Here is a 15,429-nt window from a genome sequence, read left to right as displayed (position 1 = left end):
CTGCTAATTAAGCCTGCACGGCGACATGGGGAGCCTTCTGGAACTGAAACTCAGGGCGTGTGCCTGTGTGCACGCGCGCGCGCGCGCGCATGTGTGCGCACGCATAACAATTATTTGAAGTGAGAGGAGTGAAATATTACAAATATTGTCTAGTAGGTATGTGCGTACGTGCGTGTGTGTGTGCATATATATATATATATATATATATATATATATATATTAGGGGTGTAAATCGCGGGTTTTGTCACGATACGATATCATATCGATACAAAGAACCGCGATACGATATTTGCCGATATCTTAAAGCCTGCTGTGATTCTTTCACGATACATCACGATATAGTGCTCTACGATCGATATAGAACAATATCCTGATTTATAACAATTCATACGCAAAATCAACAAGGTACTGCAAACTCTTTATTTAGGAAATTACAAAGTGCTTCCAAATGAATGACTTGAAGCCCAAAGGGGAGCGAATTTCCTCGTCTTCTTGGACACTAGCCATAGCACCAGCCCAGGAGCCGCGTAGTTGTCGGCTCCCCAGAGGCGTAGCCAGGAATTTTTCCAGTAGGGGCGCACGCCCACAGGAAAAAAAATCGAAAATCACCCACGCCGTTCGCTGATCGCTAAAACAACATCCGGGAGGCAAACGGTGAATGGATAACATCGCGCACATAGAATAGCGCAAGCACATTCGCGCAAGACCGAAAGAAAAAAACGGCATGAAAATGAAGAATTCGAAAAAGCTCGATTTTTTTTTCTTTTTTTTTTTTTTTTTTTTTTTTTCAACCGGGGCGCAGGGAGTCCGAACCGGGGCGCCGCCCCGGCTCGCCCCGGCTTGGCTACGCCTCTGCGGCTCCCCTTTCACGTGCCTGCTCTGCTCACAACACAACACGCCGCGCACTGCTCCCGGAAAGAGGACACAAGCAACAATGAACTGGATTTCAAAATAAAGTCGCATCTAATGTCCGAGGTCAAAAACGGGCGATATAGATCGATGTTTACGTTTAGCATCGATGCCAACAAATCGTAGAGCATTATATCGATGAATCGATATGTATCGATGAATCGTTACACCCCTAATATATATAGTAGCGAGACAAAATGTCAATGGACAGGCCCGTCTCTGTCGCCTCTCGCAGCGTCCCCTCCGAATTCCTTCGGAACGGCACAAGCCTCTGACGTGAACAGCTGTGACACACGGGCGGGCATGCCTGCATTTTTTCGGGTTAAACGTCTTCCAAGTCACCGTAACTCACAACACATAAAAAATCAAGGCCAGGATTTCGATTGTATTCGCTTGCCGCACAAAGTGGCTCAACCTTTTGTTCACCTTTGTGCATTACATTTGTTTGGAGAACAAATGTATTGTTGAAATATAAACATTGATATAATAAAGTATATTATTAATCGTTATAGATAAAAATAACATGGGAGTTGGATTTTCAAATCAGCCCCAGATTGTTGATTACAATGAAAGCAAAGCATATTCTAGCGTTGTTGTTTTTTTTTTTCAAGCGTATAGAGAAAATGAATAGTTGGAAAAAGGAGCTTTTCCGCAAGCTTGGTTAACAGTCAACAGTGACGGCCTGTGACTCATATCAGGCTTGATTCTAATCCTGCTCTCATTAAAATGTGTTAATTGAATTGCTTGGTCTTGTTGCTGTTTCAAAGTCACCAGAGGACGACGCTTGGTGACACTGGGGCCCTCTCCATGCTGACGCGCTTACAAGCGCAACAGCGCCTCTCTCTGGTAAACTCTCCGCAGGAATTAGTTTGTCAATAATTGGTTACAAACAATAAAAGTAAGACAAATACTGTACATCCCCTGCAACAAACAACAATTCAGACTCTCACTATTTTCCCTAATTGGCAAACACATGCACACTGATAAACCCTGTGCGCCGTTTCTTTGGTGCTGTGGCAGTTTTGGAAGATTAAATGTTCATACAGAGGAACGTGGGCTTCTATAATGCTGCCATTCTATGACTAATACATTTCGAATGTGAATTCTGAAAGAAAGCACACGGTGTTATTAATGTGATGATTGCATTCCCTATAATGCCCAGGACAGATAATGGTCGTTTTTAACTGAGTGACGTTGATTGAAAAATGTTTCATGTTACGTGCACTTTGTGATCGTGTGAATTAAAGTTGGTACCATTGCACGAAAGGATACATTTAACTTGGCTAAAAAACAGTGTAGTAAAACATCAATCGGAATTCAAACTATGCTATTAGTTAGTTCGCATTGAAACAAAATAAAATGAATCAATTGAAGTTATTTTCTTACACATAAATTTGGATCTATGAAGATAGAATTTTCCTAAAATAATGGGGCGGTTTATGAAATAAAATTGTGCGTGGGCAATCCTTGCATACTTATCTTAAACGTCATCGAATAGCGGAAGCGGAAGTAAGTTCTCCCGGTGCGATGTTGTTGCGTTCAAAGACCTCGTAAAATTACAATCTTGCGATGTTAATGTCCGACACTTGGGCGTTTTCATGAGTGGGAGGTATAACCTATCTTGATTAAGTTCTTAACTCAAAACAGGAAGTTTAAAACAGTAAACAATCAACCGACTTGCAACGGGGCCGTATGGCTTCTTTTGGCAAAACAGAAATACGTAAAGGCAACAGCTTTGCCTACTTCCTGTGCTCCGGAGGTTCAAAACAAAACGACCATGATCGCTGTTGTTGTCCGCCGCCTCGCTGCTCTCTCTGGGGCTTCGGCAGTGGCACTCGGGGCATATGGGGCGCATGGTAGGAGTTCCATATCATCCAACTTTGCGACTTGTTTATCGGCTGTAGTTGGGTTCACATATTGTTTCACTTTATCTTTGCAGGTTTTAAACACAGTGACCCTGATGATTACCAAAGAGTGGTATGATGCTTTCTTTTATTGACAATTTGTTTTTTCAGATGGACAAACTTAGTCTGACCGCTCTTTCCTGTGTATTTGTGCAGCTATTTGAAACAGCTAACAAGTACCATTTCTACCACAGCCTGGCCCTGCTGGGTGCTGCTCACTCCAGCAAACCTGCAGTTGTGAGTTAACTTTTCAAGAAACTAGAAATAAGTCGATTTGAAATATGCCTCCGGTGTGCAAAATAGGTGATGGGAATTCAGGTGTGCAAGTTGAATAAAGTGACAGCTCCTCAGCAGGGGTTACAACATGTGGCGTCATCCTAAAGTTTGGGTTTTGTCCAAAAAGAAAAAAAGCTGTCTGGAGCTTGTACGACACTGAATAGTTGGTCATGAATATTGCACAAGTGGGAGCTCTCTTCACCAACTGTCAACATCATCTTGGTCTATACCATCCTAACGTATCCTCTCTTCGTCATAACAAAGGCCGGCACTCTTCTGATTGCCGGGATGGGGATGTTCTGCGGATCGCTCTACCACCAGGCCATGACGGGAGACCCCGGCCTTCGTAAGGTGGCCCCCATGGGAGGCATGGCGATGATTGTGGGCTGGCTGGCGCTCATTCTCTGACCAGCTGGATGTGTGTGTGTTTATAATGTAATAATGCATGTATAGACTTTGATGTTTGGAATAAAAATATGACTTACTTGGAACAATTTAAGTGGATGTGCTCACCTAAATTTCTGAGTGAATGTCAGGTTTTAAAGTAAGACTTCGAGGGTGGTTTAGGTAAGATAAGATGCACGGGCAGCCAAATGAAGCCTCATATCTCATATGCACATCTGGACTTTGCCATATCTTCCAGTTACACCCTAAGTACCGTATTTTCCGGACTATAAGGCGCACCGGATTATAAGGCGCACCTTCAGTGAATGGCTCATTTTAAAACTTTGTCCTTATATAAGGCGCACCGGACTATAAGGCGCACCATTAATGCATCATGTCAGATTTTTAATCCAAATCAAATCATTCTCCATTTTATCTTTTTTATTTCAACTTCAGACGCAACAAATAACTTTAAATTCACAAAATAATGATCCATCGTCTTTTTGATTCATGATTCATAGTCTTCAGTGGGCCACTTATGATTGATTTCATGACACAATGCTTCGGGCCAGTTTAAATTTAGGAATTTGGTCCATATATAAGGCGCACCGGACTATAAGGCGCATGGTCGGATTTTGAGAAAATGTTATGTTTTTAGGTGCGCCTTATAGTCCGGAAGATACGGTACTACAACTTCCCCCCCACCCCGTCTCAAATGATGATCGTGAGCTCCTCATGCAGCTACTTCAATGATGGTCAGCGCCAGCAAGCTTCCAAATTGATGATTCCTCACTTGAGCGGACACCAATGTGAGCTCTTATATTCCCAATCATCTGGCCTCTGTTTGCTGCAGCTCAGGGATGATGACCTAAGCGTGTGCGCACCAACAATAAATGACAAATAAATCCCCTCCACAAGTTTGGTACAGGTAGACTAGTGTGTAGCACACCTGTGTCTAGATTTTCTAGGGAAAAAGCATGTACATAAATTAAGCCAAGCTATGTATAATAATAAGATACCGCTTTTGTGTCAATCTGTGGCACATTGGGGACAAGGAAGTGAGGGGAGGAGCTTCATTTCGTTGGGCTATAGCCATGTCGAATAGAAAATTGTTTTGCTGCCACCTTGTGGCACCTACTGGTAATTAGAAACCTTTTTTGGGTGGGCGTCAACCGGATGGAGCAATGACTTAGTTGAAGTTGAGTTGGCCGTTTATACACGTATTTGAGCGTAAAATGTTAATACACATGAATTGGTTCAATTAAAAAAAATCAAGTCTGCACATATTTTGTCATATATCTCATTGATTAGGAAGTGCTGGCGAAAAACGAAGCCCCTTCCAACATTTAAGTTGTCCATCCCTGGTTTGACCGTAATTATATGTTGTGTATAACCAACAGTAGTTGGTGGGAGCCAATCCAGGCATTCCTGCGCACGCATTGAGCCTCGCCTCGCCTCGCCTCGCCTCTCGGAGCGCCTTCTCAGTCAGAAGCAGCAGCAGAAGCTTGCTTGCGTGCCACCTTCCGCCGCTTAATCCCCCTGGGCTGGATTCTCCCGGGGAGCGAGCAGAAAAAGCCGTTTTGTAGCCGAGCGGCGCTCATCGAGGACTTGTTGGAGATGACAGCTGACCAGGGCGGACTGAGACGCAGGCAGCGAAGCACCCCACGCCGAGGAAGTTGCCGTGTGACTGGTGTGCTTCCTTCCCAGCTTTAGGTTGCGTTCTCGTTTTGCTCTTGCGTGATTGTGAGGCTTGGAGGGTTCCCACTGCCCACTTGGACCCCCGCCCGTGTCACCCCCCGCCCACCACCTGTCAAGTTAGCTCGCATGCTAGGTGGCTAAGTTGGCTAATAAAAGAAATGAGCAGCTGTGGATCAAGTCAAACGCAGACTGTGGTTTGTCGACACCATTCTCTTCAATTATGTCACGCATATTACGCCTCTATTAGCAAGTAGCCACATTAGCCAGAGTGCACTCATGCCAAGAGAGCTAATTAGCTTTGCGATTAGCTTAGCCATCTTGCTAATTTAGCAAGTTAAGAAGGGGCAGAGGCCGTGTTGTTTACAAGTCGAATCGTGTTGCTGACGTTGCACTTCTGTCTTTTGAAAACTCCCATTGCATAGCGTGATGGCTCGCTCAGATATTACGATGCTCACGTAGTTTGATGTCATGTCCACCAATGCGAATCACAGTCGAGTAAACAATAAAAACTTGAGATGACTTAGGTTTTAATTTGCGAATGCACCAAAAGGTTGAAATGTCCCACATTAAAGTCTAGCGTAAACGCACCAGAGTACCAATGAGTATTTAAATGTTTTTGCTTATAAATAAATTTGTCTTGATTTGACAACCAATTTATTTAAGATATTGACACCTCGTTTATCATTAAAGTCCTTGAAGTTCTACCCTCAGTAAAGTAAATAGTCTCACACCTCCAAGGAGGCAGACTAATTAAATTTTAAAGGGTTAATTAAGCATGAGACATTTTGCAAACGTCTGCTTTCACTTTGGAAAGGATTGATCAATATTTCAGCTGATTTTCCGCACTCTCAATTCGAAACAGTGTCCTGTCTTTTTAAAATGGGATGAAAATTAAACCAAATTACTGTCGTTTATTAATTTAAAAAGAAAAAAAAAAACTTTTCAATTAATCTAATGTTGCATTAGAAAGATTATTTCCAGACCTTCCAAAAACAAGAGCTTGTCTTTTGTATTTGTTTGAAACCCTCAGTGCTGTCCCGATGGAGTCCCTGATGAGCGCTGTGTCGCCTCGCTCCCCGGCGCCCGGCAAGAAGCTCTCCGAGGTGGACTTCCGTTCGGGCACGACCCTGGAGCAGCTGTCCACTCAAGTGTCGGAGCTGGTCCTACTGGAGCAGGGTGGCTTTGGCGACCAGACCGCCTTGGAGGTCCACACGGCCAAAGATTTCATTTTCAACATGTTAGGTGCGTCAAATCCTTTTGCTCACCCCTGTGAGGTTTCAAGTTGGGGGAGGAAAAAAAAATGCCATTCTTTCTTCAGGTTTAGTCCAGAAGGTGGATCAGCGCCTCCCGGTGGCCAATGAATACCTGCTGCTGTCCGGAGGTGCACGAGAGGGCGTCTTGGACCTGAATCCGGAAGACCTGGGCAACTATGCCAAAGGTGCTGACTTTGACCTGGACTTCACCCTCCTGGTGCCGGCCCTCAAGCTCCACGACCGCAACCAGCCCGTCACGCTGGACATGAGACACTCGCCGCCGTGCCACTCGTGGCTCAGCCTGCGCCTGTGCGACTCCAACATCTTGTCCCGCTGGAGCGTCTGCTGCCAGGAGGAGAGCGGACTTCCTGCTGAGGAAGATGAGGAGGAAGAGGGTAAAGAGAAGGCGCAAGGCTAAGCTGAAGGAATTTCGTATTCACCATCCCTTCCTTTTCCTTTTTTCCGGCGTAGGAAAAGGCTCTATCCTGTCGCTAGACTCGCCTCAGTCTCTGGATGGGTGCTACTTCTCCCCCACCCTGGTGACAGACTGGTTCTGGGGGGTGGTGAGCGAGGCGGTGGACGAGCTGCGCCGAAGCCCCCAGAGGGGCATCCCCACCCCGGAGCGACTGGAGAGGAACGGACCGCTTGTGAGCATCATCCTTCAGGTACGGTCGTGGGCTCATTGGGACTGCCGTAGAACCGAGTCGGGCTCCTTCAAATCACCGAGCAGTTTCCCGACCTCGGTCAGGCGGGCTCTAGCAGGGTGCTGTACGACCTCCTGCCTGTGGTGTCCTTTCGGGGATGGCCTGCCGTGGCTCAAGGCTGGCTGACGGCGAATCACTTTTGGGACGGCAAAATCACAGAGGAGGAGGCCATCGCGGGCTTCTACCTGCTGCCTTACTGCTCACCGCTGGGTGGGCGGCCCGACCGGGAGTGGCGGCTCGCCTTCTCCCGCAGCGAGGTACTATTCAGTATTTGTTTTTGTGCTCAAAGAAAAAATAAATATATATAGAAAAGATACTCGGTCATAAGGGTTAAAAGGATCCATCTCGGTTCTGTAATCCAGGTCCAGTTGAAGAAGTGCATCCCGTTCCCCATGGCGCAAGCTTTCCAAGCCGCCAAGGCGGTGCTGTCTCGCATCCTGGCCCGTCCCCGTGCAGGCCTCAGCCTCTACCACCTGCGCACGCTTCTCTTCTGGGCCTGCGATCGACTTCCCTCCGCCTATCTGTCCTGCCTCGACTCGGACACGCCCGGCCGTCTCTTTCTGGGTCTCCTGGATGACCTGGCGCACTGCATCCTGGGTAAAAACTGCCCCAACTACTTCCTGCCACAGTGCAACATGCTGGAGCACTTGACGGACAGCCAGGCTCTCCTGGTGGCCCGTAAACTAGCCCACGTGCGCTCCGATCCCGGCGAGCACCTGCGGGCCGCTCTGGACCAAGCCCGCCAGGCGGGCCAGCTCAAGAAGGAGCTGGCTAGCAGCGCCAACGGCTCTCCGGGGCACCACCCCGTCAACGGCATCATCTCGCCTTCCGAGGACAAGCTGGCCCAGCGTTTGCAACAGCTGGTCACCGAGAACCCCGGCAAATCCATCTCGGTCTTCCTCAACCCGGACGACGTCACCCGGCCGCACTTCCGCATCGACGACAAATTCTACTAACGTCGCTTGAAGATGGAGGAAGGAACCGAAACTCCGTCATCAAGCCCGGATCCCGCCGGGCTGTTGCAAAGGCAATTGCCGTCTCCAAACGAGCCGACATTAACGACGCTGACGGGGGCATGCCGGCGAGGCCTCAGTGTTGCCTCGGGCCGATTAAATTCCATACGCTCCAAAAAATAGGGGCCTAAAATGTCCCCCGCCGGGGGATTCTTCTTGATCCTTTTTCCATTTTATGATCAGCGTGTGATGTTCACAATCAGAAAGCAAGAACAGCGTGAGGATGATGGACCCGAATGTAACGTAACGGCAGAGAACCTTCCGCGTCCCTTCTCGCTAACGTCCACCGACGTTTCTCTTCTGGTCGTCTTTCTCAGGGGCCGAGAATCCTTACATTGCCAAACGGAAGCTCTTCTTTCGCTTTGATGAACAACGGAACGTACCAAAGACAAACTCGCACACAGGAAGCGGCCACAGCATTTGTCCCCCCCACCCCCACAAAAAAAAAAAGTCTCTTCTCTCAAGGTAGTGTCTTTTCTCATCCAGTAAAATAATTTCTATGTAATGACTTGATTTTATACGGGGTGAAGAAAGGCACAAGTTTACAAGACTGAATCTGTTTTCTTGCAACAAAGCTGCTGTTTCTCTACAAGTTGGATGTGTTTACTGTTGAATTGTTAAGCTACCGTGTGTGCGTGGTGACTACCAAAGCGTGCAGAATGTCGACTGCGGTGCATTTTCAGTACAAAGACAAAATCGTGCGGCGTACATTCGGCGCTATTTTCTTGGTCATCTTGCTGCTTTTTAGACTCGCACTACTAAACTCGATACGTTCATTTTAGTATCTCCAAAGTGCTAATCATGATTGTTCTCACTTTGGGCTGTAACATGACTGATTCAATGTATTTATTCTTATCACTTGATTCTGAGGGCTTTTCATTGATCAGTTTGAGCTGAAAATACCAATAAATAAAGACCATTTGAATCACAAAACATCTAGTTATCAAGTTATTGTTGATGATGGATGTCATGAGAAGTGAGGACAGTTCACAGCAGTACTGCAAATCATATTCTAGTCAGTAGAGGGCGCCACAAGACCGATACAAGGTCCTATAGCGCCACAACAGCTGGGGCAAAACTCGTCATCCAAAATGAAATTCGAAAGACGGCAAATTGTTACAAAAGCTTTGCCACAGCGATCGTTTAAGATGAGAGTGTTAGTACAGTTAAGTGAACTTCACCTAGTTTTATAGTAGACGCGAATACATTGCTATAACTGTTGGAATCTTAAGTTAATACATTTGGAAAATTAAAAAAATTTACACAAATCAAAGTGCTGTACACCAGCAATTAATAATTAACATTTCACAATGGAAATAAAATTGTATCTCATCATTCAGAGAAAATCATTGTATAGCCTCCTAAATATTATAAAAATTATGTAATTTATTATATATCGCAAATGGCCTCGGGAGAGCTTTCGTAACGCAAGACATTTAGCGACCGTTGCGTTCAGCCGTATCAAAAACGGACAGAAAAGAAAACATTGAGCCTAAAACAGATAGAATGAAAATAAAGCTATTGATCAATCGATTGATAGCTCGCCTGGTGATTTGCAGGTTACACTGGATCTGAGTGTGCTTATGTCGGTCGCTTGTGAGGAACCTTGAACTCGACCACTTTGTTGACATCCAAAATCTTCAAGATTTTTCCATCGACACTTTTTTGCGTGCACTTCTCAATCAAATTGAAGAGACTTTTTTTTTCTTTTTTGCCAAACGACAGGTGGGATTTTTCTATCGACGTATGTTTCAGCCACTCACCGTTTCAGAGGTCAAGACTTGGTGTGGGTTGAGAAACTTGCGGAAGGCGCACAGAAGCTCTTGGCCCTTCTGGCCGCCGCTCGTAGCGTTGACAAACACCAGCAGGGGGCGCACGTCCTCACTCAGCTGGCTGAGCTGCAGTGGCACTTCAACAGCATCCCATAAGTGACGTTTTGTTGCATACTGGTATTGGCCTTTGTTTTTTTTGTTGTTCAATTAAAACTGGCACTGCTCTGGTCTGCCCAACGCATTGCCCCGCCCACACCCCCAAACGATTGGCTATTCTATTTTTTTCTTCTTTTTTTTTGCGCATCTTAAACACAGTGGCAGTAAACGTAAAAACATCTTTTTATCATTACGATCAATCAATCAAGAGCAAATAATAAATTCTCAAAATAAACGTTGGCTCCATCCCTGACTTCAATGCTCACAAATTACACATCGCGAGATTGATCGGTTATCAAAATAATGGTCGTCTCCGTGCCTGACGTCAAGGTTCTCACCGGACCGACACGGCTCAGGTGTCGTGTCGCTGTAATTACCGTTTTGGCCACTAGAGGTCCCCCCCACTAGACTTAAAATTAGTGATGAGCTCAGATCTGTTGTCAGAACGAAATTAGGAATTTAAATTTAAATTGGAGCAAAAACTAATATGGTTGAAGATATTGTGATTGACCACCCGCTTAAAAAAACAAAACTGGAATTTAATTTTAAATTGGAGCAAAAACTAATACGATTGAAGATATTGTGATTGACCACCCGCTTAAAAAACACAATTGAAACTGGAATTTAATTTTAAATTGGAGCAAAAACTAATACAGTTGAAGATATTGTGATTGACCACCCGCTTAAAAAACACAATTGAAACTGGAATTTAATTTTAAATCGGAGCAAAAACTAATACGGTTGAAGGTATTGTGATTGACCACCCACTTAAAACAACAAAGCTGTTATTTAATTTTAAATTGGAGCAAAAACGGTTGAAGATAGTGATTGACCACCCGCTTAAAAAACACAATTGTAATGGGAATTTAATTTTAAATTGGAGCAAAAACTAATATGGTTGAAGATACTGTGATTTACCCCCCGCCTAAAGAAACAATTAAAACTGATCAAATACATCTTATGAGTATATAAAATATGTCAAAAATGATAGAATAAAACAAAACAAATCCCAACTATTGCCACGAGATGTCCCAATTAGTTACTGGGTGTGCAGAGTTCCCAACCTTTTTTGCCTCGAGTCTTCACTTGCAAAGAGAAGCTCCTTCAGACTGCTGCAGCCACAACTAAAATACTTTTGCACCACCGCAGGAAAGAGGGACACTCAAGCACTGGAGAAAAAAAACAAAAGGCTGCATGCACGGGTTCAAATTGATTGTGTGTTTTGTTTGAACAATTGAACCTCTCTCCCCGCAGTTCTTGAAAATGCAATCGGTGCAAACGTACTCACTGCTAAAAACATCCTGGTTAGGCCCTTTTTGTGCGAAGCAATGCTGGCTGCGTGTGTTTCATTGCAGGTCACCACGGCTGACAGATGGGGAACGCTAGCGGCAGGCACCGTCTTCCTCTTAAAGTGTCCAGTCACTCAAACGTGACATCTTGTTCTCCAGCCTCGCTGTCATCAACACCCACACCAATTTGCGACACCTGTTTGCCATTGACCTTCTGACCTTTTGTGGCAGGGCTGAAATGCAGTGGTATCTTTCTTATTGTTGTTGTGAGTTCCTTTTAAAGGCCAATAAAGGACTTTGCAATTAAGCAGCAGCTTAGCTGGGCACTCCTCATTCCATTCTGGCACAAAAAGAAGAAAAAACAAAAAATTCTAATCTATTCAGGAAACGTCTGTTCCCAAATTGATACTTGTTTTGTGCCAGGTGGCAATGTAGCTTTGGTATTTGCTTGTTGCCAACTGATGCCATCTTGCAGGTGCCGCGTAAAAGTGAGCCGGGCCGTCGTTTCGGTGTTCCCGTGAATGAGTGAGTGGATGTCATTGAAAATAACAATTGTGGATTCACAGAGAGTAAAATTTCTAATGGAGGAAGGTTCAGGACGGGGCTGGCCCGGCGCGACACCTTTTGATAACCTTGAATGAGACCAAGACAACATGAGAGTGCTGGAAATAGAAACATTTGTTACCAGCAGCATCCTGTCAGAAATATGTCTGGAACAAATTTAGGTTCCAAGAAAAGGGAGATAAGAAAACGAAACCTAACTCTCACACACACACACACACACACACACACACACACACACACACACACACACACACACACACACACACACACACACACACACACACACACACACACGTGCACGTACACACACGTGCACATACACACACAGTCAGTCACTTAGGTGCTCTCGTGAATGAGTGAGCGTATGTCACTGAAAAAGACAATGGTGGAATCACAGAGAGTAAAATTCCAATTGATGAAGATTCAGGACAGCAAGGAAACGGTGCACCACTGAATGACTTTAAATGTAACTAAGACGGCCTGAGCATCATTTACTGGAAAGGGGACCAGAAAGCGAAACCTAACTCACAGGCAAACCGATACATATTAAGGAAACCTTTGCTCCCAAATTGATACTTGTCTTGCGCCTGGTGGCAAAGTACCGTATTGGCCCGAATATAAGTCCGTGTGTCAAAGTCAAAGGTCAAAGTCAAAGTCTGCTTTATTGTCAATTTCTTCACATGCCAGGACACACAAAGAAATTGAAATTACAATCCCACTATCCCACGGTGACAAGACAGTACACAATACACATACAAGTAAACAACACAAAAAAAGAAAAACAAGAAGGCACAAACAAGGAATAAATAAGAGTGATGAATGAATAATAAATCCATTTTTTTGGGGGGATCCTGAGACAGCCCCAATAGCACGCTGGCTAATCGGGAGAGATGATGGCCGCTCCCACGTGGGGCCGGTGGGGGCCATCATTTGATCGGCTAGAAATGAATGAAATTTTAATCTAGCTTTTAATTCAATGCATTTTCAACTCCACCCGATTCGGAACTACAACACCCATTTTGCATTGCAATTCTCTTCCCGGTGTCTCAAGTTGGGCGATACCACCCAGGCTGTGATGTACCGAAGTCAAATTCCTTGTTTGGCACGCTCAAACGTGGCGAATAGAAAATCTTGAACATAAAACATAATTCAACTGCTACAGTAGCCTATTTGTTCTATATTTTAATGATGTATCATCTTTTATTTTCTGTTATAGTCACCCATGGTCAGCGCTTAAATATAGTGGAGTCAAGTGATGCGGCGGTATTCCACTATTCTGTGCGCCTGCCATTGGGCCGGTTGGATTTGAAACTCCCGGGCTGGAAAATGGTCCCAGCACGCCACTGGCCACCCCAACCCCTTGGCTAAAAACCGCCGGTGCCTTTTAGGAAGCCATCCTTCCTGCTACGTGACAACCTGCTCATTTGCCTTTTTTCGCAAGTAACCGCCCCTGATGTGATGAGAAAATGTCGGCTGATTGAGTGAGCCAATGTTTTTGATCTTTCAGTCAGTCGACGTTGTCATGAGCTGATTCCACTTTGACGGATGTCGAGTAAAAAAAATAAAATAAATAAGATAAGATAAGAGGAACTTTATTAATCTCACGTGTGAGAAACTGCATGTAACAACAGCTCGATTTACAGGAAGGTACAAGTTGGGGGATAAAGGTGCAAAAAGAGACTTCAGGACCGTAGTCTTCCGGCATAATAAATAGAATACAATATAAAAAAAAGATGGAAAAATAACAGCAATTGTAGTAAAAAACTAAAAATATGAGCTATGAATATTTACAGAAAGAAGATAAAATAGTGGTAAAGTGTCGTAAAGTGTATGAAGTGTATGGAGTTTAGCAATGCTAATTACAAAGAGAAATATTGCACGGGTTATAGAAGTGAAATAGATCACTGCATTGTGTGGCAGAGAATATTGCACATTGGGCTTAAATTGCACATTGGGGTTAAGAATTGCACGTTACGGGGAAAGTATTGCACAGAAGGATGTGTTTACAGGTTGTCATTGTACAGCCTGATTGCGGTGGGGATGAAGGAGCTGCGATAGCGTTCCTTCTTACACGGGGGGTGTCTGAGTCTCTGACTGAAGGAGCTGCTCAAGTTCTCCAAAGTCAGATGCAGTGGGTGAGAGGGGTTGTTCCTGATGGATGCTAGCCTGGCTAGCACCCTCCTCTCGGAATAAATACTTTTACACATGACTTGGCTTCACTTTAAAACGTAGGTTGAGGTGACCCCAAAGGTTGTCCCCCTTTCTTGCTTGCGTCCCCCCTTTCCCATAGCGAATAAAATCAGTGGTGTCCAAAGTCTGGACAAAGGTGGCCGAAATGATATCGCGTTCCATCGCTCAAAGACGCGCACACGTACAGAGCGTCTCCGCGGGAACGCGCTCTACCAACGGTGCGTTACTCGCAAAGGTGGGGGCCGAGCAGCAGCAGCAGCCGCAGCAGCCGCAGCCGAGCGAGTGAGCGAGCGCCTGTCGAGCGGGCGGCTGTCCTTGTTTCGAGCGGAACGAGTGCGTGCACCACACCGAGATTTCTGCGTTCAATAGCCTCGAGGCCACGATGACCCCGCCGGCCGCGCGCCTGGCGCTGGTTCTCCTGTCTTGCGTTGTATGGATGTTGTACAGCTGCGCAGACGGTGAGTACATCGACCAAAATGTACAACTTAATGACAACTTTGGAAGAACGCGTGTGGTTCGGATGGCAGTGCGGATCCGCCGCCGGGTTCAAAATCGGACCGACTTAGGAAGCTGGGTGAATTGGTCTCAACTATGGGGCGTTTTGGCATTTGAGGAGTTTTTGGACTGTTCTGCGCAAAAGAGTTTGGCTTGATTTTCAACCCAAATTCAGTCCACTTTTTGGACCCAAATGCAGTTCTTTTCAAATGGATGCAACAGCGCTTGCTCTTGTGCACGTAATCTTTGTGTTGTGAGTGCAAAGAGTCTTTTTTACCTGTTTTTATGCCTCTTTAACAAGCTGACATTGATTGCGAGACGCAATGGCACATTCCAACCCCACTCCCCCCTCCCTCGCCCAAATGCGCACGGCAACTCGAGAGAAAGAAGTTTGCGAGGAAACGAATCTTAGAATGATTCCGGAACTGAAGTGACAGAGCAGAAGAAAATGATTGTAATGGTTAAATATGAACATGCGAGAACCCCAATATCACAGGGAGGATGATATACAGCAAGTCCTCAATAATAGACATGTATCAAATATGTTTGGGGAGTAAAAGAGCCCCAGTGAGGACAAAACGGTGTATCACTTTGTTGGAAAGGCAAACTCCGTTTTCTCCTCACATACTGTCTCGGAAATAAGCAAAGGTTGTACTTAAGAGTAATGACGATGTCCGTCCGGTCTGCAACAAAAGTCGTTTAGTCAATGTGGCGCTAAGCACAAGTGATCAAATAATCCTTTGAATAGTGATGGAGTGTATCCCGAGCCCTCCCTGCTCTCTTTTTACCACCAAACAATGTTTCATATCGAATAGGACATGC

General features: G+C 45.3%; 2 protein-coding genes across 2 annotated transcripts; both read left to right on the top strand.

Moving 5' to 3' along the window:
* The first annotated feature begins 2,435 nt into the window (after window positions 1-2,435).
* On the top strand, window positions 2,436-3,588 carry tmem256 (transmembrane protein 256). Its single transcript, XM_037260511.1, has 4 exons — window positions 2,436-2,765; window positions 2,849-2,886; window positions 2,970-3,050; window positions 3,354-3,588. Exons 1-4 carry the CDS (start codon window positions 2,687-2,689, stop codon window positions 3,495-3,497), a joined length of 342 nt encoding a protein of 113 aa, XP_037116406.1. The 5' UTR covers window positions 2,436-2,686; the 3' UTR covers window positions 3,498-3,588.
* A 1,281-nt stretch (window positions 3,589-4,869) lies between these two features.
* On the top strand, window positions 4,870-9,074 carry tmem102 (transmembrane protein 102). Its single transcript, XM_037260528.1, has 6 exons — window positions 4,870-5,163; window positions 6,202-6,413; window positions 6,490-6,837; window positions 6,896-7,089; window positions 7,173-7,385; window positions 7,491-9,074. The coding sequence occupies exons 2-6, from the start codon at window positions 6,212-6,214 to the stop codon at window positions 8,082-8,084; spliced, it is 1,551 nt and encodes a 516-aa protein (XP_037116423.1). The 5' UTR covers window positions 4,870-5,163; window positions 6,202-6,211; the 3' UTR covers window positions 8,085-9,074.
* The last annotated feature ends 6,355 nt before the right edge of the window (window positions 9,075-15,429 follow it).

Source organism: Syngnathus acus, chromosome 10 (assembly GCF_901709675.1).
Source record: "Syngnathus acus chromosome 10, fSynAcu1.2, whole genome shotgun sequence".
NCBI classification, from domain to species: Eukaryota; Metazoa; Chordata; class Actinopteri; order Syngnathiformes; family Syngnathidae; genus Syngnathus; species Syngnathus acus.
This window is presented reverse-complemented; position numbering and strand designations above follow the sequence as displayed.